We start from the raw sequence: 24,507 nt of genomic DNA on the forward strand, positions 1-24,507 counted from the left end.
ATTAGTTTAAATTTAACCACATGTGGCTACTATATTATACAGCACAATTCTAGCATTTAGGCTTCGTAAAGACAAAGACTTGCCTGTCTTATACACAGCTGTGTCCCAGCATCTAGAATAATGCCTCGTATGTAGGAGATACTGAAACAATACTGTGTGACTGAGTAAGTGACTAGAGCATTAGTTATGAAGTCAAGTGACTTAGGCCGTAGTCCTGATAATTAGGTTGTTATTCTTGTGCAAAATTTGATTTCTCTTTTATAAAATGGCTTTCTGCTATACTTTTTTTTTTGCTGAGAATCATATAAAAGCTATTTCTGATAGTGTATTAGGAATTATAAAATGCAGGAACAGGTTAAGAAATTGCTGTTCATAGAAGGAGGGGATGATATAATAATTGTTTTGGTAGTGCTAAGAGGAACAGGTCTTAAGAGGAATAGGTCTTAAGACTTAATTGTATTTCCTGAGCACAATATTGCATGTAAAATTTCCTTATTTTGATTAATTCTCTGGTTCCTTCCATTGTATGTAGTTTTGACCTTACACATCCTCATGAGGACAAGCTGCACGTCTGTTTGCGTCATGCCTTTTTAACAAGATTCAATAAATGAAGTGTGCCTCTGCATGTTTATTAAATTGGAATTGTGGTGACTTTGTTCAGTCCATTAGAAGACTAAGAAATTGCAAGGCACAGTCTGTTTAAAGAAGTACTGGAGTCAGTTTCGGAGGGCTTGAGTCAGGGGAACACTCTTGGCTTTGATGCTGACCTTTCTTGAGGGAGAGCATGGATTTCTAGGGGTTAGGAGGGACATCCAAAAGTCACCAAGCCATTTGGACTGTTCTCCAAATGAACTTCACCTAAATCATCCGAGATATTTGGGCATCTCTCCCACTGTGCCTCCAGGCACAGTGATTCTCAGCCTCCCTTAATAGTAGTTTTCATTTTTAAGAAACACTTCTAAGTTAAGTTTGAAATGAATTTAAACAAAGATGAAACACTTGTTCCCAAAGGAATGGATGTAGTATACATATAATTATTTTTCCTTGCCTGTGTTGAAAGCTACACTTACTTTTGCTTTTCTCCCCTTTAACCAAAGAACCCAAAGGTGTGCAATTATTCCTCCCACTTCTGGACACCTTATTAAATATTTCCTTTCCTTTTTTCCCAAGTTTTGTTTATTTAAAATTTTTGGCTGCACACTGCGACATATGGTTTCTTAGTTCCCCAACCAAGGAATGAACCTGCATCCCCTGCATTGGAAGGCAGAGTCTTAACCACTGAACTACCCTGGAAGTATTTCCTTTCTTATTCTCATCCCTCTAGTAGCACTTCTCAAATGTAGCTCCAAGGTCCACTTGGTCAGAATCATTTGATGTGTTTATTAAACACAGCTTTCCTGCTTCCCAACTGAGTTAGACTCTCTAGATATGGGTCCCCTGAAGCTGAATTTGAACAAGTATTAGTATCAGCCGTTCAGTCATGTCCAACTCTTTGTGACCCTATGGACTGTAGCCCTCCAGGCTCCTCTGTCTGTGGGATTCTCCAGGCAAGAATACTGGAGTGGGTTGTCATGCCCTCCTCCAGGGGAACTTCCCCCAGGGATTGATCCTGAGTCTCCTGCATTGCAGGCAGATTCTTTACCGTCTGAGCAGGGAAGCCCCATTTGAACAAGCTCCTTGGCTAAAGTCTGAATTTGGCCCAAAGATTTTTTTTCCTTCATTAATCATACTTAGTTCATCAACTTTAACATCTAAGAACAGTGAACTGATCTTCATATCTTTGTATAAAAGAGTCGGACACGACTGAATGACGGAACTGAACTGAACTGAATACTTATTTACATTGTATAACCAAGCTAATTTTTGTTCCTGATTATCACTGGCTTGGTGGGTTAGCAGCATCCCAGAAGTAAGTGATTAATAAAAACCAACTCAGGTAAATGGGACTTAATTATAGATCCATTTTATTTGTTTGTGTATTTCTGTAAAGCTATTGTAATGGTCAGTGTCCACTGTGGTGCTCACTTTTTAAATGTAAAATAAAAAAGAATCATGTTAAATTTTTTTTTGTCTTCTTCATTATGTGATAAACCTCTTTTAGTGCTTTAATACTTCTTTTATACGTGTGTTTTATTATGTTACTTTATTCTTTTCGGCTGTAGGTGAGATATTATTCCAACACTTTAATGTTTTAAAGTAAGACAGATTTTAGGGCTATCTGCTTTTTTCTTGTTGTCTGTGTTGGTGGTCTTCTGCAGTATGTGTTGGAAATTGAGAGCTGACTTTATGAGGGTGTTTATTCATTATCTACTGTTCTGTTTGTGCTTTCCTGACAATTTGCCACAGGAGCCCAACTATAAGGCAAGGTTTCTGCTATTTCTGCAATTATCCCAGAAAAGGAATTCTATTTTCTATTTGAGTCCTTGTAAAGTTTCTCTATTGTGGGCCCTCTTTGTTACTGTGTTTAGAATAATAAAGTACACTGGAGACAACATGTTACCTTGAATGATCTCCAAAAGAGCTAGTTCTGGATGCTTATAGAGGTTACCTGATACACTCATTAAAAAAGAGAGATTTGAAACAGTGTTGGATGTCTTTGTAAACAGGCCACTTAAAGATGTCTTAAAAGCAATATGTAAGTGGTTATCACATGGCATTCACAATTTTACTGCTATAAGATGAATTTTGAAGAATCCAACTGACCTTGTGATTGAATACCGTGGGACAGGATAAAATGTCCAGCAACAGCATTATTCACAGATTCAAAAAGTACTTTATTTCAAATAACTCAGGTGGATATGAAAATGGTAAGCTCTGGAAAAGTAAAAGAGTGATTGTCATGGCGATTAAGCTGCTGCTGCTGAAGTTACATGTGAAGGTTTGAATAAAATTGTTTAATGATAAGTGAGAGTTGAAAATAATTTTTAAATTAATATATTGTTTTTTATTATGCATGATTTAAAATTTGTGTTTGTTACTAAGTGAATATAGTGCCCATTATAAGTAGACTCTTTCATCTGCATCTCTTAATACATTCAAGTCGTGTTAAAAAACCTTTTATTTTTACTTTCTTATCGGGATAAACTTCAGCATGTGTTGTATTTGGATACATGGAGGATTTTATTTTTTCTTTCTTTTCTACCTAGATAAAAACATATTGGAAACAGAGATCACATCTGAGTAAAATTCTGATGTAACTATTACATTACATTCTGGCATTAGTCCTGCTCCTTGAAGGTTCTCACTAAATATGCCTATGATAAAGACGATGGTAGTGTTTGTGTGCCAGGACAAATTTTGTGATTTTATTTATGTAAAACTTCTATTGATTTTTTTCAAGTTTCTTTTCAGCTCTCTTGCCCTATGCAAAGTAGCAACAAATATATAAATAAATATAAATATACAAATATATGTATATATATAAATTGTGTCTAATCAAAATAATTTTGGTTTTAGTGGGTTCCTCAAGGAGAGAAGGCGTTCCTGCCCATGTTAATCTCTCTGCATCATCCATGCTAATGATTGCAATGCAGTACACATCCAACCCAGGTAAGTGGAAATTTGGATGGATTTATTGATTCCAAGACCAATAATTGAATAAGGTATCAAATAGGCAAACTAGAAATTCTTAGGAGATTTTCTTTTGGTAAATAGACAACTGGAGTTGTGTTAGAAAACAGATTTCAAAGTTGAAATAAGTTTTACTTGCCTCTGGATGTTAGTAGTAATCCTATTGGCTAGTGATATTTTTAGAATATTTGAGAACAGTTTTAGAACACTGACTTGGCTTGAATATAATATTCCCACTAATTATGTATGAAAATACACTGTACCCTGTTATTGAGTGCTATAACATTTGTGTAGAGATGACTAGACGAAAAACAGTATCTCATTTTGATTTGTGTTTCTTTGATTACTAGTAATGTTAAACAGACTTAATCTGATATACTTTGTTTGATTTCCATTTATCAGTGTCACTGCAGATGAACTTTGGGAAAGTAACCTAAAAGGGGCTGACTATTGGAGTCACATGCTAAGACATGATCTCAATTTTTATTTTCATTAGGCAAGTAGACAAATTTGGTGGCTCTGTTTTGACCTTCTACTTAATTACAGAATGAGTAATAATTGAGTTTTTGACTCAGGATGAGGAAACCAATTTTTTTTTTTCATTAAAAAATCTTAATGTTTCTTAATCTGGAATATCATCCTTCAAATATGAAATCCCTTATGATTATTATATGAGTTTAATTAAAATATATATTTGGAGGAAGTTATATCTCATATCTCTATTTGGCTTAAAGGATCCTCATAATATCATTTATATTTATTAGAATATAATGAATCTAGTTCGTTAAAGTCTCTAGTTAGTTATCTAAGTCTCTGAGAATCTAGTTAGTTAACTAAACTCTCTACATCAGGCTTTGGTCCTAATTTCCATGTTAGGAGGCAGTTTAGCAGGTCGGGTAGAATCATGTGCTTTGAGGTTAAGGGTATGTGAGTTCACATCTGAGCTCAGCACAGTTAGCTTAACCATGAGCAAGTTCTTTAACTTCCCTAAAACTAAGTTTTCTCATTTCTAAAATAGAAATAATTCTTCCTGCAATAACTTCAGATGTTGTTGTGAGGATTTAATGGCTTAGGTCTGTGTGAAGTGCTTCCTCAGCATGGTGACTTGGTACATCATGAACCCTGCTCAGTAAATGGAAAGATGGATCTCTACAATCTGCCATTGTCTTCTTGGAGTTGAATGTTTCATTGGGAAACCACTGCTATCAAATAATGTTACTTCTGTTATTTCTAAATCTGTGTCTTCATCTGTTCGTGGGGGGACATGTATAGCCAGCTATTCTATACTAAGAATGATATGTGGGACAGCAAATTAATCTGGTGATGGGGGAAATGGAAGAAGTGAGGTGCTGTCCACCAGGGGGCTCTCTGTGACCAAGTGGGTGCTAAGTCACTTCAGTCGTGTCTGACTCTGTGCGACCCCATTGACGGCAGCCCACCAGGCTCCCTGTCCCTGGGATTCTCCAGGCAAGAACACTGGGTAGGACCACGTGGGTAGGACATTATTATCCTTTGAACTTTTATTGGGGGAGATAGCCAGTGGAAGCTTGATCCTATAGAGCCGAGTTCTTGCTCAGGTACCAGGAATTCATTGAGTAACTCCTGTGTACATTGCTCTGTACTCAGCACTGTGAAAACCACCCTGAAATGTAAGACATGGTGCTTGCTATGGAGCTTATGTCTAATTGGGAAGATTAGACTTATTCACATAAATGATAAATTTACAGTGTAAAGTAGTATATAAAAATAACAAATAAATTATATGGATACTGTTAATTCATCAGAGGAGAGAACTGTGTGGGTTGAAATGATCAGGAAAGGCTTTGCGACACTTGATCAAAGTATGGGTCTTAAAATTGGATAGAATTTTGATTGACATGGTAAGCAGGGCATTCTGGGAGAGGAGGCAGTTTAAATAAAGGGATTCTCTGGGTCTGCTCATGGATGGTCAGTGGCCTCCTCTGAACAAGGTTCGTGTAGCAAACAGAAGGAGAAGAGCAGACCCTGTGGAAGAGAAAGTGCCCCAGAGCAGAGGACACAGGCCTGGCTCCACGCAGTTCCCCATCTAGAGCACCGCTTATAAACTCAACAGGCAGTTGCTGAGGGTCTGCTAGGTGCAACCCCTCCTCTCTCTTCGTGAAGCTTATCATGTGGCGGAGGGAGAAGACATTAACCAAATAATCACACAAGCAAGTGTCCAGTTTCGATGGTGACAAGTGCTTTGAATGATGTACATTGTGCTATGATGAGACCCTATAAAAGGGGATTTTTCTTTTATTGAAGAAATTTGGGAAAGCTTTTCTGGGAGTAAAACCTTTGATCTGAGGACTGATGGAGGAGTAGCATTAACAAGGCCTATCAGGGAGTGGAAGTTTCCAGGCAGAGGGATCTTATGTGTCAGAAGGGAAACTTGCACGCAGGTGGGACTGACAGGTCACTGTAGCTGGAGCTCAGAGTGAGGGCTGCCTGGTGTGAGACGAGACTGTAGACACCCACAGGTCAGAACACGCAGGATGTTGTGGGCTCTGGGAGTCCTGTGCTCATCCTAAGTCTAATGGGGAGGTACTGAAAGAGTGAGTGTGTGTGTCCCTGGGGTTTCCCAGGTGGCTCAGTGATAAAGAATCTGCCTGCCAGTGCAGGAGATGCCGGTTAAATCCCTGGCTTGTGAAGATACCCTGGAGGAGGTAATGACAACCCACTCCAGTATTCTTGTCTGGAGAATCCCATGGGCAGAGTGCCTGGTGGACTACAGTCCATAGGGTCACACAAAGTCAGACATGACTGAGCGACTGAACATGCACACACATATATGTCACGCTAGCTGCAGCTTAGAATGGAATAAAAGGAGCCAGAGTGGATGCAGATTGACTCGTGAGGAGGCCATTGCATTTGTCTATACATGTAAAAGTCAGGATTTATTGAGGCCAAGAAAAGTGGATATATCTGAGAGCTATTCAGGAAGTAAAAATTGTTAGGGTTTGGTGACATATTGGATATCCCTGAGAAAGAAGACACTGGAAGAGAAAGGCCAGGCTTCTAAGGGAAGATCGTGAGGTCTATTTTGGACATGTTACATTCAAGGTGTCTTTAAAATATTTGAGAGAAGATGATATACCGTGGACTAATACATTGTTGTATGTCAATTATATCTCAATAACACTGGGGGAAAAACCTACACATAACCTCAGTAATAATTCTCTGTGTCCTAAAAAACTGGAATTGGCCAACAGGAGATGGCAAGAGTGAACATCGACAGTTTAGGAATCAATGAACTAAAGTGGACAGGAATGGGCGAATTTAATTCAGATGGCTATTATATCTACTACTGTGGGCAAGAATCCCTTAGAAGAAATGGAGTACCCCTCATTGTCAACAAGAGTATGAAATGCAGTATTTGGGTGCAATCTCAAAAACTACAGAATGATCTCAGTTCACTTCCAAGGAAAACCATTCAATATCACAGTATTGAAGTCTTTGCCCTAACCACTAATGCTGAAGAAGCTGAAGTTCAACAGTTCTATGAAGACCTACAAGACTTTGTAGAACTAACACCAAAAATAGAGGTCCTTTTCATCATAGGGGACTGGAATGCAAAAGAAAGAAGTCAAAAGATATCTGGAATAACAGGCAAGTTTGGCCTTGGAGTACAAAATGAACCAGGGCAAAGGATAATAGAGTTTTACAAAGAGAATGCACTGGTCATAGCAAAAACCCTCTTCCAATAACACAAGAGACGACTCTACACATGTACATCACCAGATGGCCAACACCAAAATCAGATTGATTATATTCTTTGCAGCTGAAGATGGAGAAACTCTATACAGTCAGCAAAAACAAGACTGGGAGCTGACTGTGGCTCAGATCATGAACTCCTTATTGCAAAATTCAGACTTAAATTGAAGAAAGTAGGGAAAACCACTAGGCCATTCAGGTATGACCTAAATCAAATCCCTGATGATTATACAGTGAAAGTGACAAATAGATTCAAGGGTTTAGATCTGATAGACAGAGTGCCAAAAGAACTATGGACGGAGGTACATGACATTGTACAGGAGGTGGTGATCAAAACCATCCCCAAGAAAGAGAAATGCAAAAAGGCAAAATGGTTGTCTGAGGAGGCCTTACAAATAGTTGAGAAAAGAAGCAAAGTGAAAGGCAAAGGAGATAAGGAAAGATATACCCACCTGAATGCAGATTTCCAGAGAATAGCAAAGAGAGATAAAAGCCTTCTTAAATGAACATTGCAAAGAAATAGAGGAAAACAATAGAATAGGGAGAGATCTCATCAAGATCTCTTCAAGAAAATTAGAGATACCAAGGGAAAATTTCATGCAAATAGGCACAATAAAGGACAGAAGTGGTATGGACCTAACAGAGGCAGAAGAGATTAAGAAGAGGTGGCAAGAATACACAGAAGAACTGTGCAAGAACGATCTTAATGACCTCGATAACCTCAGTGGTATGATCACTCACCTAGAGCCAGACATCCTGGAGTGTGAATTCCAGTGGGCCTTAGGAAGTATTACTATGAAGAAAGCGAGTGGAGGTGATGGAAATCCTTCTGAGCTATTTCAAATCCTGAAGGATGCTGGTGCTAAAGTGTTGCACTCAATATGCCAGTGAATTTGGAAACCTCAGTAGTGACCACAGGACTGGGAAAGGTCAGTTTTCATTCCATGCCAAAGAATGTTCAAACTACTGCACAGTTGCACTTATTTCGCATACCAGCAAGGTAATGCTGAAAATCTTTCAAGCTAGGCTTCAACAGTGTGTGAACTGAGAACTTCCAAATGTACAAGCTGGATTTAGGAAAGACAGAGGAGTTCATTTCAGTCACTCTGTTGTGTCTGACTGTTTGTGACCCCATGGACTGCAGCACACCAGACTTTCCTGTCCATCAGCAACTCTTGGAGCTTGCATCTTTAAATTTCATTTCATGAAATTCATTAAAAATAGTTTAATTTCATGGCTGCAGTCACCATCTACAGTGGTTTTGAAGCCCAAGTCTGTCACTGTTTTCATTGTTTCCCCATCTATTTGACTTGAAGTGATGGGACTGGATGCCGTGATCTTAGTTTTTTGAATGTTGAGTTTTAAGTCAGCTTCTCCTGTTCTCCTTTCACTTTCATCAAGAGGTTCTGTAGTTCCTCTTCATTTTTTGCCATAAGTGTGGTGTCATCTGTATATCTGAGGTTCTTGATATTTCTCCCAGCAATCTTGATTCCAGCTTGTGCCTAATCCTGCCTGGCATTTCAGATGATGTACTCTGCATAGAAGTTAAATAAGCAGGTGACAATACACAGCCTTGATGTACTCCTTTCCCAATTTGGAACCACTCTGTTGTTCCATGTCCAGTTCTACCTGTTGCTTCTTGACCTGCATACAGGTTTCTCAGGAGGCAGGTAAGGTGGTCTGGTATTTCTGTCTTGTTAAGAATTTTCCACAGTTTGTTGTGATCCACATAGTCAAAGGCTTTAGCATAACCAATGAAGCAGATGTTTTTCTGGAATTCTCTTGCTTTTTCTGTGATCCAATGGATGTTGGCAATTTGATCTCTGGTTTCTCTACCTTTTCTAAATCCAGCTTGTACATTTGGAAGTTCTTGGTTCATGTTCTTTTGAAACCTTGCTTGGAGGATTTTGGCCATTACTTTGCTAGCATGTGAATTGAGTGCAATTGTGTGGTAGTTTGAATATTCTTTGGCACTGCCCTTCTTTGGTATTGGAATGAAAACTGACCTTTTCCAGTGTTGTGGCCACTGTTGAGTTTTCCAAACTTGCTGGCATATTGAGTGCAGAGTACATCATATGAAATGCTGCACTGGATGAAGGTAAAGCTGGAATTAAGATTATCGGGAGAAATATCAGTAACCTCAGATATGCAGATGATACCATCCTTATGGAAGAAAGTGAAGAGTAATTGAAGAACTTGCTGATTAAGGTTGGAGAGGAGAGTGAAAAATCTGCCTTAAAACTCAACATTCAAAAAACTAATATTATTGCATCCAGTCCCCTGAGTTCTTGGAAAATAGATGGGGGAAAAAAAAATGGAAACAGTGACAGGCTTAATTTTCTTGCACTCCAAAATCACTGTGAAAGATGTTTCAAGAACAAAAGATGTTTGTTCTTGGAAGAAAGGCTATGACAAACCTAGACAGCATATTAGAAAGCAGAGACATCACTTTGTTGACACAGGTCCATCTAGTCAAAGCTATGGTTTTTCCAGTAGTCATGTCCAGATGTAAGAGTTGGACCATAAAGAAGGCTGAGTGCCAAATAATTGATGCTTTTGAACTGTGGTGTTGAAGAAAACTCTTGAGAGTCCCTTGGATAGCAAGGATATCAAACCAGTCAATCCTAAAGAAAATCAACCCTGAATTCCATTGGAAGGACTGATGTTGAAGTTCCAATACTTTGGCCATCTGATGCAAAGAACCAACTCCTTGGAAAAGACCTTGATGCTGGGAAAGATTGAGGGCAGAAGTGGAAGTGGGCAACAGAGGATGAGATGGTTGGATGGCATCACTGAGTCAATTAACATGAGTTTGAGCAAACTCCAGGATATAGTGAAGGACGGGAAAGTTTGACATGCTGCAGTCCCTGGGGTTATGATGATTCAGCCATGACTGAGCAACTGAACAACAGCAAAACACAAAAATGCAAACAAATCAGCTTCCTTCAGGAAAAAAGAGGTAATAGTAATTAAGAAGTTGTATTATGAGTCTTTAACCCAGTACAGAGTTCTGGGCTAGAAGTAATGAACTTTGAGCCCTCATGTTCAATGCTATTCACTGAGTTGTATGTAGATGGTAAGTCAAGTTGTACAGTCATATCTTCTTTTACCATGTTTCACAGATCTTGTGTCTTTTTACGAAGTGAAGTTTTGTAGCATCTCTGCATTGTCAAATGATGGTTAGCATTTTTTAGCAATGAAATATTTTTCAATTGAGGTGTGTTCATTTTTTTTTAGATATAATGCTATTGCACCCTTAATAGTCTATAGTATAGTGCAACTATAACTTTTATATGCCTGAAGAAACCAAAAAATTTTTATGATTCACGTTATTGTAGTATTTAGTGTGGTCTGTAATGGAACTTGTAATATTTCTGAGGCATTGCTGTGTATGAGTGTGACATTGCTCATGAGAGAGCATAGAATGAAAAGTGGATTTTATTTATGATCAGACCTTCAGGAACTCCCGCAGATACTGGCCCAGTGGAAGAGGAGGAGCTTGCCAAGGAGATGGAGAGCTGTTTGGCTGACTCACAGAGGCTTTAAGATATAAAAATGTTTGTTGTATACTGAACAGGAAGTCTTGGAGATGGCTGTATCCGGGGTCTGAGATGCCATCTTTGGGTTTCTCTTGAATTTCTTCTCATGTTTGTAAGATATGCCACAGTGGAAGTTATGATATGTTTCCATGCATGCGTGCTCAGTCACTAAGTCATGTTGACTCTCTACGACCCCATGGACTATAGCCCGCCAGGCTCCTCTGTCCATGGAGTTCTCCAGGCAAGAATACTGCAGTGGGTTGCCATTTCCTTCTCCAGGAGATCTTCCTGATACAAGGATCAAACCCATGTCTCCTGCATTGCAGGAGGATTCTTTTCCACTAAGCCACCAGGGAAGCCCATATTCTTAAACAACCGTTTCTAAAAAATGGGTTTCAAAAATATATCCAATCAAATCCTATCAAAAATAGTATCAGTCAGGATGATTAGAGAAAGGTCTCCTGGTGTGCCTCTTTCCTTTTGTCAAAGAGGAAAAATGAGTCTCAGAAGCGCCCCAGCAGACTTCCATTAGGTCTTGCTGGTCAGCACCGAGTCATGTGGCCTTCCCAGCTGCAACAGAATCTGGCAAATTGTCCTGCTTTGCAGTCTGTGTAGTGGGAGCTGAACAAGGAAGAAAGGGTTGCTTACAACAGTTGAGTAGCAACAGCACTGCCTGCCATAGGTAATGGGAGAGGGTCAGTCATAAAGTCAAGGAAAGAGGGTGTTCAGCCGTACTGAATATTGATGAAGGTCAAATGAGAGGTGGACTGAAAAGTCTCCATGGAGCTGAATGACTCAGAGGTCATCGGTGACTAAAGGGAGACTAGCTTCAGTGCTGTGATAAGGTTGGAAGATAGGTTAGGGAAGATATCAAATATGTATCTAACTAGGGTGAAAATATCTTTCTTCCATAAGTAAACATAGGCAAATCAAAGAAGCTTGCAGTTGTACAGCTTTTAAGGATTCCTCAACTAGATGAATTGGTGCTAAAGACCTCCTTTCTAATCCATCAGTCTGTCCTTGCTATCTATCCAAACTTGGGCAAGATAGAAAACCAAACTTCAGTTCTCTAGCTACAAAATGGTGGTGGTTATGAAATACATAATGTTTAAAGCTCTTAAGCTCAATACCTGCCACAAAATGAACACTCAATTAATGTGAACTTTTACTATGATTAAGCAATTTTGTTTTCTGCATCATTCTTGATTACATTAATATAAGTTTATATTATTAAAAGTATGGTTACTAGGGAGTTTTCTTAATATTTCCTCTGCTAATAAGATAAATAAAATACTTTTCCAGGATCTTGAAATAAAACTTGATAAAGTCAAAGGTTTATATGATTTTTGATAGGTATGAATACATGAAAATAAGCAATTTCTAATTTAATGACTAGAGTGAAGAGTCCTACTAATATAGTTTATTACACAGGATCTTTTGTCTGGTATTTACATTTAATGTACCAATTATATTTTCTTCCTTTCAGTGTATCATTGTCAATTATTGGAATGCCTCATGAAATATAAACAGGAAGTCTGGAAAGTAAGTTTGGGGCCACGTTAAACTCATAGTCACAAATTGAATTTATATAATAGAGTAAAAGTTGTTTGCATATTAAAACTATTGTTTAGGTCAAATTTATTGATGTCTTATTATCTTGGTGTAGTAGAAATTATAATTCTTTCCTTACTGGTTAGTTATTTATCATTTAGAGAAGAAATGAAAGTTGAAGAACAGAGTGACTTGACAGAAGCAGTAATTGGATATCTCTCATCTGTGGAATTTAGCAAATACTGTACTATGTGACAGTTTTATTTAATTTGAAAGGTTGCTTGGGAAACTTTCTTCTTTCAAATAGATGTGAATTATTTAAAAATATGTTTTACGGTAATGTGTTTTAAAATGTAGTGTTTGGCAAACTGGCTTTACGCGTTCTAAAATCTTCCCTATTATTCTGAATAGCAAAGAATTTGTTAAAAGATAATGTACATCTGAACCCTACCAGGGCTGGCTTATTTACAACACCCATGAAAATAATAAAAAGAATATTCTAATGTGACTTAATCTGCAAAGGCCACCTAGATGATGAAGTTCTATGGAAATTAACTGCCTCAATCCCTTCACTAGAATTTTCACTGCTTTGATAATATTGAATGAGCTACCTTTATTTTTATTTGATGATGTTGGTGAAAACATGCTTCTTGTTTTCTTTAGGATCTTTTGTATGTGATAGCCTATGGGCCTTCACAAGTGAAACCTCCAGCTGTGCAAATGCTGTTCCATTACTGGCCCAATTTAAAACCTCCAGGGGCAATAAGCGAGTACAGGGGCTTGCAGTACACAGGTAAGAGAAGACGAGCTCTATGTGCCCCATCTTTATTTCTCCCGTGCCATATTTGGCTCACTTACTATTTTTTTAAATACTGTTAGATTATATTTACTGTACCCTTAGATATTCTTATAAATCCTTTCTGAAACTAGGTGGTATCAAAATACATTAATTAAAATTAATTTCAAATCTTTTATGACATCATAGTGAATTGCGTTAAGTTTCAGCCCCATTTGCTATACACTGGCCTCTGGTTTTACCATTGCTAATCACATTGATCACCGTAAAGGTGTGAGCAGTTAGTAATGCTGCAGATTGGCTCAGATTTAGCAGGGTCCCTAGCGGCTGATTCTGCTCTAGTGAGAAGACTAGGAGTGCTTTCAGCATTACAAATTTAGGCACTAAATAAAAATTAAATGACCCTGAGAGCCTAGTTGGACATGAAGAGTCAACCACTGGTGAATACTGGTATAATTAATAAACAGCAAGTAAACACTGAGTTTATTGTAAAGACATACATTTACCAAAAATGAGATAAACTAGACCCTGTGTCATTAATGTTTATATGTTATAAAATCAAAGAAGCAGTATATGGCTAATAACATTTTTGATGCCCCTGTCTACCCTCTCACCCCCATGTAATTGTATACATAGTCTTATGAAAATGTAAGAAGTAAATATTTTGGCATAGCTTTTATTCAAGGTATGGTGTGACTGTATCCTGATGTTATAAGAATGTACTTCTTTCTTGTCATTACTCAACTTTCTGAAAGTGATTTGAGGTGGTTCAAAGGGGATTTAACTTAATACAGATGTCTGTTTTATGTTTCTGATTAAAGGCAAGTGCTAGAGATATTGATAGTCCTTGGTAAGCTTATTCTATACTTGGAAAAAATATTAGCCTTAGTGATAACAATGGTATTAATGGAAATGATGAAGGTAGATAGTAAGAAATTTAAAAAAAAGGAAATTGGTATTATTTATGTCATATCATTAATAGTAGAGGATGTTTAAGTGTTGCTGAGTGGATAATTTGAGTGTAAAGGCAAGAATTTGGAAACACTCATAAAAGGTGAAATGACTGAAAAATTTGACACTAATCAGTTCTCAGTATATCCCAGAAATAAGCATTTATGTGATATATGAATAGGTAACTAGTATCAAATGAAGCTGATTTATTTGGTAAATATTTGAGAATACTATATGAAAGAGAAAGCATGTGGCAGGAACTATATATTGACAATAGAAGAACTGACACAAAACCAGACCTCATGGAGCTTAATGCAGTTTAGATATGGAAATTCATTCATTTATTCAGCAAATATTTGTGGGGCATCTACTACTAACCAGACATTATTCCAGGCACTGGTGGTACAGTTATTTTAAAAAACAGGCTGAAACATTGGCCTGGGCATTCCAATTGTGGTGGAAAGACCAGGAAACCACCTTACAGTGTAAGAAGCACAGTGCTGTGCTGTGCTTAGTCGCTCAGTCGTGTCCGACTCTTTGTGACCCCATGGACTGTAGCCCGCCAGGCTTCTCTGTCCATGGGGATTCTCCAGGCAAGAACACTGGAGTGGGTTGCCATGTCCTCCTCCAGGGGATCTTCCCAACCCAGGGATCAAACCCAGGTCTCCCACATTGCAGGCGTATTCTTTATCATCTAAGCCACCAGAGCAAATATAGAGAGCTGTGGGAACACACAGGAAGGGCCTCTGACCTCACCCCAGTGGTGGGTTAATTTGGAGAAGGTTAAACTGTCAAGGAAGGTTCTGGAGTGTGTCACATGTAAGCTGATACCTGAAAATTATGCACACAATAGACAGAGTCATAAGGGGAGTGAATCATCAATGGATAAAATGTGAGTTTGAAGCAGAAGGAACTTCATGAATTCAGACTTGGAGGCCAGAAATAGCACAGTTGTATTTAGGAACTGAAAAAAGTCTTATGTAGCCAGGCAGTGGAGGGACAGGAGGAGACTAGCTGGGAGCGAAGCAGAAAGCCTGATGGCCTATGAAGGAGTTTGGATTTTATCCTAGCAGCAAAGTGAAACCACGGACAGGTTTTAAATGGAGAAACCACATGATGAGTTTGCCTGTTCAGGGCATCTGAGAAGCCCACAAAGTGATCGCCAATTCCATTTACCCCGTGACCACACCCTCTTGGAAGGGCCAGCCAAAGCTGTCTCCCTGGAATAGCTCAGCCTATGCTTACTGAGACCAAAGAGACTCTTTCATCTTTTCTTGGCATTTCTGAACAAGATGTTTCCATCTACAAGCATTCATTCTTCAATCCATTCTTGTATTCATATCCCCACACATTTCCATCCTTGCCATGTGCCATTGTGTGCTTGCTACCTGCCACCCTCCTTCCAGGGAAGCAGATGTCTTGGAACTCCCATGCTAGTGGAGCATGGCATTCTGTGCAGGAAACAAGAGATCATGGAAAAAGTTTAATCATCCTGTTCTATGTATTGCGATTTATCCAGCGCTGGCTGTTTGTCAGACATTGGTCTAGCTGCTAAGTGTTTCATTTAATATTTTAGCCTGCTCTTAGCTGAACAGAATATGTGGACCAAGCACCATATTTAGTTTTACAGACAGTTTTTTCAATTTATACTCACAAAAATCTTGGGAGGTATATTTTCTTATTTTAATGTTACAGATCAAGAGTGGGACAGAGTTTAAGTAACATCACTAAACTCACACAAATAATAAAAGAGCACAGCTTGAGTTTGATTCTAGATCATCTTAATTAAAAATCTACATTTTTCTGTTCAGTTCAGTTCTGTAATTAAACTTTAGCTGGAGCACTGGAAATTTTCCACAATTCTTCCTGCAATGAAATATGCACTAAAGGGTATCATCAGTATTTAGATGTCTTTACAACCTTAAATATTCACCATAATAAAAATTATGTGGAGATAGAATTTTATGGACTCAAAGATTAAATGCTTTCTTAGGGACCAGCAACATTGTATGTCTTCCCAGTGATGTGTTTCCTTTTTAAGATGTAAATTTTATTTTTTTGTGAAAGAAAGATTTGTTTTTAGAAAAATTATAGAAATATGAAAGAGAGAAAAGAAATATTACCAAGAAATGACCATTGTTAACATTTTGGTTTATTTCCCTCCAGTTTTTGGAATGTACCTTTTAAAATAAAATAGATTATATTGTATATAATTATACAAAGTTACCTCTCCCCATTCGTTATGAGGTTTTTCAAATATAGAAAAGTTTAAAGACTAACACTATGAGAACACATATAGCCACCTAGATTTAATCATTGTTACTAATTTTAACTATGCATATGTTTATATTTAATGTATTGATTGCTTTTAAAGGATAGTAATGTGGGATTATTACAGTTCATATGAAGAAGATCAAATAGTGAGGATTTGGTAATCTACAGTGTTTGCTTCTTTTGAGTTTATTAGTATTTATCATAAACAAAAATTACCCCAATTATTTTGGTCATTAAATACAAGTCTTAATGATGCAAAAATTACAGGTTTCTTGGCAATGAAATAGCCATTAGATTGTTCTATAAAGCTCTGCTTCTCTGGGGAGAAAGAAACTATTCAGCAATTTTCTTGCTACAATATGCCAACTAGTACATAATTTAGCCTTTGTTAGCAAAGGTTAGCACCAGTTATTGTGTAGTTTCTGTCTGAATTACAGGACAAAATTGTGGTACATATACATTTCTAAGACTGAGATTGTGGCAAAAGTAGATAAAGTGCTACTAACTGAAGATAGTGCTACGAGGTTAGACTTTGGCCTAGCCTACCAAATATCTAATTCTACATTAGTACAGTCGGATTTTTGAGTTGTATATAAGTTTAAAATACAAGAAAACCTACCAATCCTTTTATGTCATAACTTCTTCCTCATTGAGTTTTTATTTATTTTCCTATTATATTGATTTTATCTCCACATAACTTAAAATGCTTTTAACCATTTTGTTGGTGTGTTATATACATATAAAATAATACAAGTTTTAAGTATATATGGAACATCTCCCACCATGTTTACTACAATGATTGCCTTTCCTTCTGTGCCATAGTTAACCACTAGCCTTGTTTCCAACATCAGAGATTCTTTTTGCCTATTTGTGAACTTTATATAAATGGAATGTGCACACATCATTTGTGTACACACGTATGTGTGTGTGATTTGTTCATGGGTTGAGCATAACTGCACTTTTTTTGAAAACTTTAATGAAATAACTGTTCATTTTTTTTCTATATACATATTTTACCAAATGTAGGTACCGCAGTTTATGTATCGGTTTTCCTATTGATGGATATTTGGGTTGTTCCCACGTTTTGGCTCTTATAAATAATGCTGCTGTGAACATTCTTCCCCATATCTTTTGAGTATACACATGCGTAGAATTCTGTTACATATGCCTAGAGTGGAAGTACTGGATCAGAGGGTATGAATCTATCCAGTTTTAATGGATAATAATAAAATTTTATATCCTTTAGTGCAGATCTTTCTACCTCATAATTGTTGATCTCTTCCTTGTCTCCCCCTGCTTTCCTCTTCTTCCTTCTTCTCTTCCTCCTTCAAGTTTTGCTAAGTTGAAGAGTTTGTCAAGTTAAACATACACAAACACATACCTAAGCAACTAAGATTTTGATTGATAATTGTCTTGAATCCAGATCATTTTGGGAAACTGGCACCAAACCAAACCATATCTTTCTTCAATTAGTTAGGCTTTCTTTAGTTTCCCTCAATGCTGTTTTCTGGTTTTTGTGTAGATGTCTTGCCTGTGACTCAGGTAGTATGTTACGAGGTATTTATTTATCTTTTGATGTTATTATCAATGATAAATCTTTTAGAAATTATGTTTTATAACCCTTTTTGCTAATATGTAGATATGCAATTAATTCTAGTATGAAAATGAAAGTATTAGTCACTCAGTCGCGTCTGACTCTTTGCGACCCCATGGACTGTAGCCCGCCAGGCTCCTCGGCCCATGGGATTTTCCAGGCAAGAATACTGGAGTGGGTTGCCATTTCCTTCTTCAGGGCATCTTCCCAACCCGGGGATCAAACCTGGGTCTCCTGGACTGCAGACAGATTCTTTACTGTCTGAGCCACCGGGGTATACTGATCTTACATTTGGCCATCTTGGTAAATTCACTTTTTAATTCTAATAATATATTTGCAGACACTTTTTAATAAGTGCAGACACTTATTAAAATTTTTTCATATGTAAAGCTGTATTATTTTTGAATGATAACAGTTTAGGGCTTCCCAGATGGCCCTAGTGGTTAAGAACCTCAATGAGGGAGATGCAGGTTTGATCCCTTGAGGAAGGCATGACAACCCACTCCAATATTCTTATCTGGGGAATCCATGGACAGGAGAGCCTGGCAGGTTACGGTCCATAGGGTTGCAAAGAATTGGACATGAATGAAGTGACTTAGCAGAAGCATAAGATGACAGTTTAATGTCTTCTTTTCATTCCTTATACCTTTTGTGTCTCTTGCCTTGTACTTGCTAAAACCTTCTGTGTTATGCTGAGTCCTAAGTTCCCTGAGGTTTCTTCTTTGATCCATGCGTCATTTAGAAGGATGATAATTTCTAATCATAAGGAGGTTTTTGTAGTGAAGTTTTGTATTGATTTATAGCTTGATTCCTCTATAGTCAGACAATATACTTCATATTATTTCATTACTTTGACAATTTTAACACTTTCTTTAGGGTAAGTTTATGGTCATTTTTGTAATGTTCCTGTGTATTTAAAAAGAACTTATATTTAGCTATTGTTTGGTACTATGTTCTATGTATGTCAATTAAATAAAATTTTTTATTGTATAGTTCAAATGTTCTATATTGTTATTGCATTTTTGTATATTTTTTGCATCAGTTACCAAGAATAGAATGTTAAACTCTCCCATGATGACTGTGGATTTGTATATTCCACCTTGTAGTTGTCAGTATTTGCTGTTTAAATTTGGGAGCTGTATTATTAGATGCATACAAATTTAGAATACAGTATTTTCTTGGTGGGGCTTCCCTGGTGGCTCAGTGGTAAAAAAAATTGCCAGCAATGCAGCAGACACAGGAGATGGGGGTTTGATCCCTGGATTGGGAAGGTCTCCTGGAGGAAGTTATAGCAACCCACTCTAGTATTCTTGCCTGGAGAATTCCATGGACAAGGGAGCCTGGTGGGCTACAGTCCATAGGGTCACGATGAGTTGGACATGACTGAAGTGACTGAGCACACACACGCATCTTCCTGGTGAACTGAGACTTACCATTATGAAGTACACTTCTTTATTACTGCTGCTGCTGCTGCTAAGTTGCTTCAGCTGTGTCCGACTCTGTGCGACCCCACAGATGGCAGCCCACCAGGCTCCCCCGTCCCTGGGATTCTCCAGGCAAGAACACTGGAGTGGGATGCCATTTCTTTCTCCAATGCATGAAAGTGAAAAGTGAAAGTGAAGTCGCTCAGCCGTGTCTGACTCTTAGCGACCCCATGGACTGCAGCCTACCAGGCTCCTCCGTCCATGGGATTTTCCAGGCAAGAGTACTGGAGTGGGGTGCCATTGCCTTCTACTAGTAATGCCTTTTTGTCTGTTAAAATGTACTTTGTTTTATTCTAATATATCTACACCAGCTTTCAAGAGTGCATGTGTGGTATTTTCCAATGTTTTGTTTTCAACTTTTTAATATTTTTGTATTTCATATGTGTCTTGTAAGTAGCATATAGTTCTAGTTTTTAAACTCAGTTTTCATGATCTTTGCCTTTTAATTGAAGCACTTTGTCCACATATATGTAATATAATTACTACTTGATTTGATTTTAAATCAAATTAAGCTCCTGTCAGTTGCTTCATTTACAAATAATTTCTCCCATTCTGTAGATTTGCTTTTCATTTTGTTTATGGCTTCCTTTGTTGTGCAAACGCTCGCACATTTGATTAGGTCCTGTTTGTTTATTTATTTATTTTCCTTTCTTTTGCCTTGGCAGACAGTCTAAGAAAATACTGCTATGATTTGTGTCAGAGAATATTTTGCCTATGTTCTCTCCTAGGAGTTTTATGGTGTTGTGTCTTATATTTAAGTCTTTTAAAGAAATAGTTATTTATTTATTTAGCTGCATTGGATTTTAGGTGCAGTATGTGAAATCTTTTAGTTGTAGCATGCAGGATCTATTAGTTGCAGCATGCAAAATCCTTAGTTGCAACATAGGAACTCTTCATTGCAGCGTGTTTGATCTAGTTCCCTGATCAGGGATCAAACCTGGGCTCCCTGCATTGGAAGCGTGGAGTCTTAGTTTCTAGTGGGACCGCCAGGGAAATCCCTATATTTAAGTCTTTAAGCCATTTTGAGTTTATTATTTTATATGGTGTAAGCAAGTGTTCTAACTTCATTGATTTACACGTGACTGTCCAGCTTTTCCAACACAACTTGAAGAGACTGTCTTTTCTCCATGGCATATTCTTGCCTCTTTTATTGAAGACTCATTGACCATTGGTGTGTGGATTTATTTTTGGGCTCTGTTTTCCATTCCAGTGCCCTGTATGTCTTTTGTGCCAAAGCATGCTGTTTTGATTAATGTCGCTTTGTAGTATTGTCTGAAGTCTGAAAGGGTTATACCTCCAGCTTTGTTCTCTTTCCTCAGGATTACTTTGGCAATTCTGGGTCTTTTGTGGTTCTTTATAAATTTTAGAATTATTTGTTCTAGTTCTGTGAAAAAGTCATGAGTAATTTGATAGAGTTCACATTATATCTGTAAATTGTTTGGGGTAGTGTGGCCATTTAAACTGTATTAATTCTTCCAATTCAAGAGCATGGGATATCTTTCCATTTCCTTAAATCATCTTCAGTTTCCTTTATCAATGTTTTATAGTTCTCAGTGTATACATCTTAAACCTGCTTGGTTAGGTTTATTCCTAGGTATTTTTTAAAATGTGATTTAATTTTTTTTTTATTTCCTCCTTCTGATATAGTTCATTGTTAATGTAAACAAAGACAAAAACTTTCTGTATAATAATCTTGTATCCTGCTGTCTTGCTGAATTTATCAGTTCTAATAGTTTTTGTGTGGAGTTTTTAGTGTTTACTTTATAGAGTATCATGTCATATGTATATGAGACAATTTTACCTCTTCCCTTCTTGTTTGGATACCTTTTACTTTTCTCTTGTCTGATTGCTGTGGCTAGAACTTTAAATACTATGTTGAATAAAAGTGATGGGAGAGAGCATCCTTGTCTTGTGACTCCAACTTGATAATGGTGTATAATCCTTTTTATGTGTTCCTGCATTCAGTTTGCTAATACTTTGTTGAGGATTTTTGCATCTATATTCATCAAAGATATTGGCCCATAATTTTTTTTTTGTAGGATCCTTGGTTTTGGCTTCATAGAGTGACTTTGGGAGTGTTCCCTCCTCTTCAGTCTTTTGCGAGTTTGAGAAGGATAGGTATAGTTCTTCTTTGAATGTTTGATAGAATTCCCCAGTGAAGCCGCCTCATCCTGGACTTTTGTTTGCAGGGAGTTTTTTTTCTAAAATTATGGAATTTGTTTTACCTCTGGTGGTCAGTTTATTCAAATTATATTTCTTTTTGATTCAGTTTTGGCAGGCTGTATGTTTCTAGAAACTTGTCCATTGCATCTGGGTTGTCTATGTTATTGGCATAAAAGTGTTCATAGTGTTTTCTTGATATATATATTTTTTGTATTTCTGTGGAATTGGTTATTATTTCTCCTCTTTCATTTCTTATTTTGTTTATTTGAGTCCTCTTTCTTTTCTTCTTGGTGAGCCTGACCAGAGGGTTTTTTGATGTTGTTTATACTTTTTCAAAAAACTAGCTCTTTGATTATTTTCTATTTTTAAACAATCTCTTATTTATTTCCTCTATGATCTTTATTATTTCCTTCCTTTTGCTTACTCTAGGTTTTGTTTGTTCTTTTAAAAGTTTTTTAGGTGGTAGTGTAGGTTGTTTATTCAGGATTTTTCTTTTTTTTTTTTTTTTTTTTTTTGAGAAAGGTCTATAGCACTGTGAAATTCCCTCTTAGGACAGCTTTTGCTGCATCCCATAGGTTTTTCTTTTTAAGTTTAATATTTATTTTATTGACTTTTAAAAATTGATTGAAGTAAAATTGATTTACATACAATGTTGTGTTAATTTTTGCTGTGCAACAAAGTGATTCAGTTTTACATATATATATATTCTTTTGTTGAATCCCATCTGTTTCATATGTTTCAGTGTTCATTGTTGTTTTCCTCAGGCATTTTTTAATTTCCTCTTTGATTTCATTGTTAATTCGTTGGTTTTTGAGTAGCAGATTGTTTAGTCTCCATATAATCGTTTTTTGCCTTTTCATACTGTTCATGGGGTTCTCAAGGCAAGAATACTGAAGTGGTTTGCTATTCCCTTCTCCAGTGGACCCCGTTTTGTCAGAACTCTCCACCATGACCTGTTGGTCTTGGGTGGCCCTAAATGGCATGGCTCATAGTTTCATTGAGTTAGACAAGACTGTGATCCATGTGATCAGTTTGGTTGGTTTTCTATGATTGTGATTTTCACTCTGATGGATAAGGATAAGAGGCTTATGGAAGCTTCCTGATGGGAGAGACTGACTGTGGGGGAAACTGAGTCTTGTTCTGATGGGTGGAGCCATGCTCAGTAAATCTTTAATCCAATTTTCCTTTGTTGGGTGGGGCTGTGTTCCCTCCCTGTTGTTTGGCCTGAGGCCAAACTATGGTAGGGGTAATGAAGGTAATGGCACCTCCTTCAGAAGGACTTGTGCAGGCACTGTTGTATTCAGTCCCCTGACTGTGCAGCAGGCCACTGTTGACCCACTCCTCCACCCAAGACTCCTGGACACCCACAGGCAAGTCTGGATCAGTTTCTTTTTCCTGGCTCCTAGTGTGCACAAGGTTTTGTTTGTGTCTTCTAAGAGTCTGTTTCCCTAGTCCTGTAGAAGTTCTGTAATCAAATCCAACTGGTCTCAGTACATCATGGGAAATGCCGAGCTGGATGAAGCACAAGCTAGAATCAAGATTGTGGGAGAAATATCAATAACCTCAGATATGCAGATAACACCACCTTTACGGCAGAAAGCGAAGAAGACCTAAAGAGCTTCTTGAGTAAAGTGAAAGAGGAGAGTGAAAAAGCTGGCTTAAAACTCAGCATTCAAAAAACTAAGATCATGGCATCTGGTCCTATCACTTCATGGCAAAATAGATGGGGAAACAGTGGAAACAGTGACAGACTTAATTTTGGGGGGCTCCAAAATCATTGTGGATGGTGACTGCAACCATGAAATTAAAAGATGCTTGCTCTTTGGAAGAAAAGCTATGACAAACCTGGACAGTGTATTAAAAGGAGATGCGTTACTTTGCCAACAAAGGTGCATCCAGTCAAAGCTATGGTTTTTCCAGTAGTCATGTATGGATGTGAGAGTTGGACTGTAAAGAAAGCTGAGCACCAAAGAATTGATGCTTTTGAACTGTGGCATTGGAGAAGACTCTTGAGAGTCCCTTGGGCTGCAAGGAGATCAAACCAGTCAGTCGTAAAGGAAATCAGTCCTGACTGTTCATTGGAAGGACTAATGTGGAAGCTAAAGCTACAATACTTTGGCCACCTGATGCAAAGAACTGACTCATTAGAAAAGACCCTGATGCTGGGAAAGATTGAAGGCGGGAGAAGGGGATGGCAGAGAATGAGATGGTTCGATGGCATCACAGACTCAATGGACATGAGTCTGAGTAAGCTCCAGGAGTTGGTAATGGACAGGAAAGCCTAGCATGCTGCAGTCCATGGGGTCACAAAGAGTTGACTGAACAACTGAACCGAACTGAACTGAGTTGTTTTTTCCCTCATTTCTCTTTCTGTGGCTGGTTTTTAGTTTCATGCCAAATTGTTGCTCTTTTGAAGATTAAACTGCCCCCCTTTTTTTTTCTTTTGAAAAATTTTTCATTTTTTTTCTATTTGATTGAAATTTTCATTTTTTCCAGTTTTATTGAGAAATAACATATGCCACTGTATAAGTTTATGGTATACAGCCTGATGATTTGATTTGCATACATTGTGAAATTTTTACTGCCATAAGTTTGGTGCCCATCATCCCATATATCAACACAAAGAAGAGAAAGGAAAAAAATTTTCTCCATGTGTTGAGAACTCAGGATTTACTCTCTTACTAACTTTCCTATATATCATACAGCAGTGTTAGTTATAATCTTTATGTTGTACCTCAACTCCTAGTAATTATTTATCTTTTAACTGGAAATTTGAACTCACAACTTTTATCCGTTGATGGACTCTTACGTTGCTCACATGTCGTGGCTATCGTAAGTAATGGTACTGTGAGC

The 24,507-nt window shown here is 37.6% G+C and overlaps 1 protein-coding gene across 9 annotated transcripts in view; it reads left to right on the forward strand.

Moving 5' to 3' along the window:
* The window catches only part of UNC79 (unc-79 homolog, NALCN channel complex subunit), a 274,446-nt gene that overhangs the window by 70,234 nt on the left and 179,705 nt on the right, over positions 1-24,507 (forward strand). For all 9 annotated transcript variants that reach the window (XM_027957343.3, XM_042235396.2, XM_042235397.2 and 6 more), the window contains exons 5-7: positions 3,457-3,549; positions 12,328-12,383; positions 13,056-13,185. In XM_027957343.3, the coding sequence (XP_027813144.2) occupies positions 3,457-3,549; positions 12,328-12,383; positions 13,056-13,185 (279 nt within the window). The remainder of the gene's footprint in view (positions 1-3,456; positions 3,550-12,327; positions 12,384-13,055; positions 13,186-24,507) is intronic.

This window comes from Ovis aries, chromosome 18 (genome assembly GCF_016772045.2).
Source record: "Ovis aries strain OAR_USU_Benz2616 breed Rambouillet chromosome 18, ARS-UI_Ramb_v3.0, whole genome shotgun sequence".
In the NCBI taxonomy this organism is placed as follows: domain Eukaryota; kingdom Metazoa; phylum Chordata; class Mammalia; order Artiodactyla; family Bovidae; genus Ovis; species Ovis aries.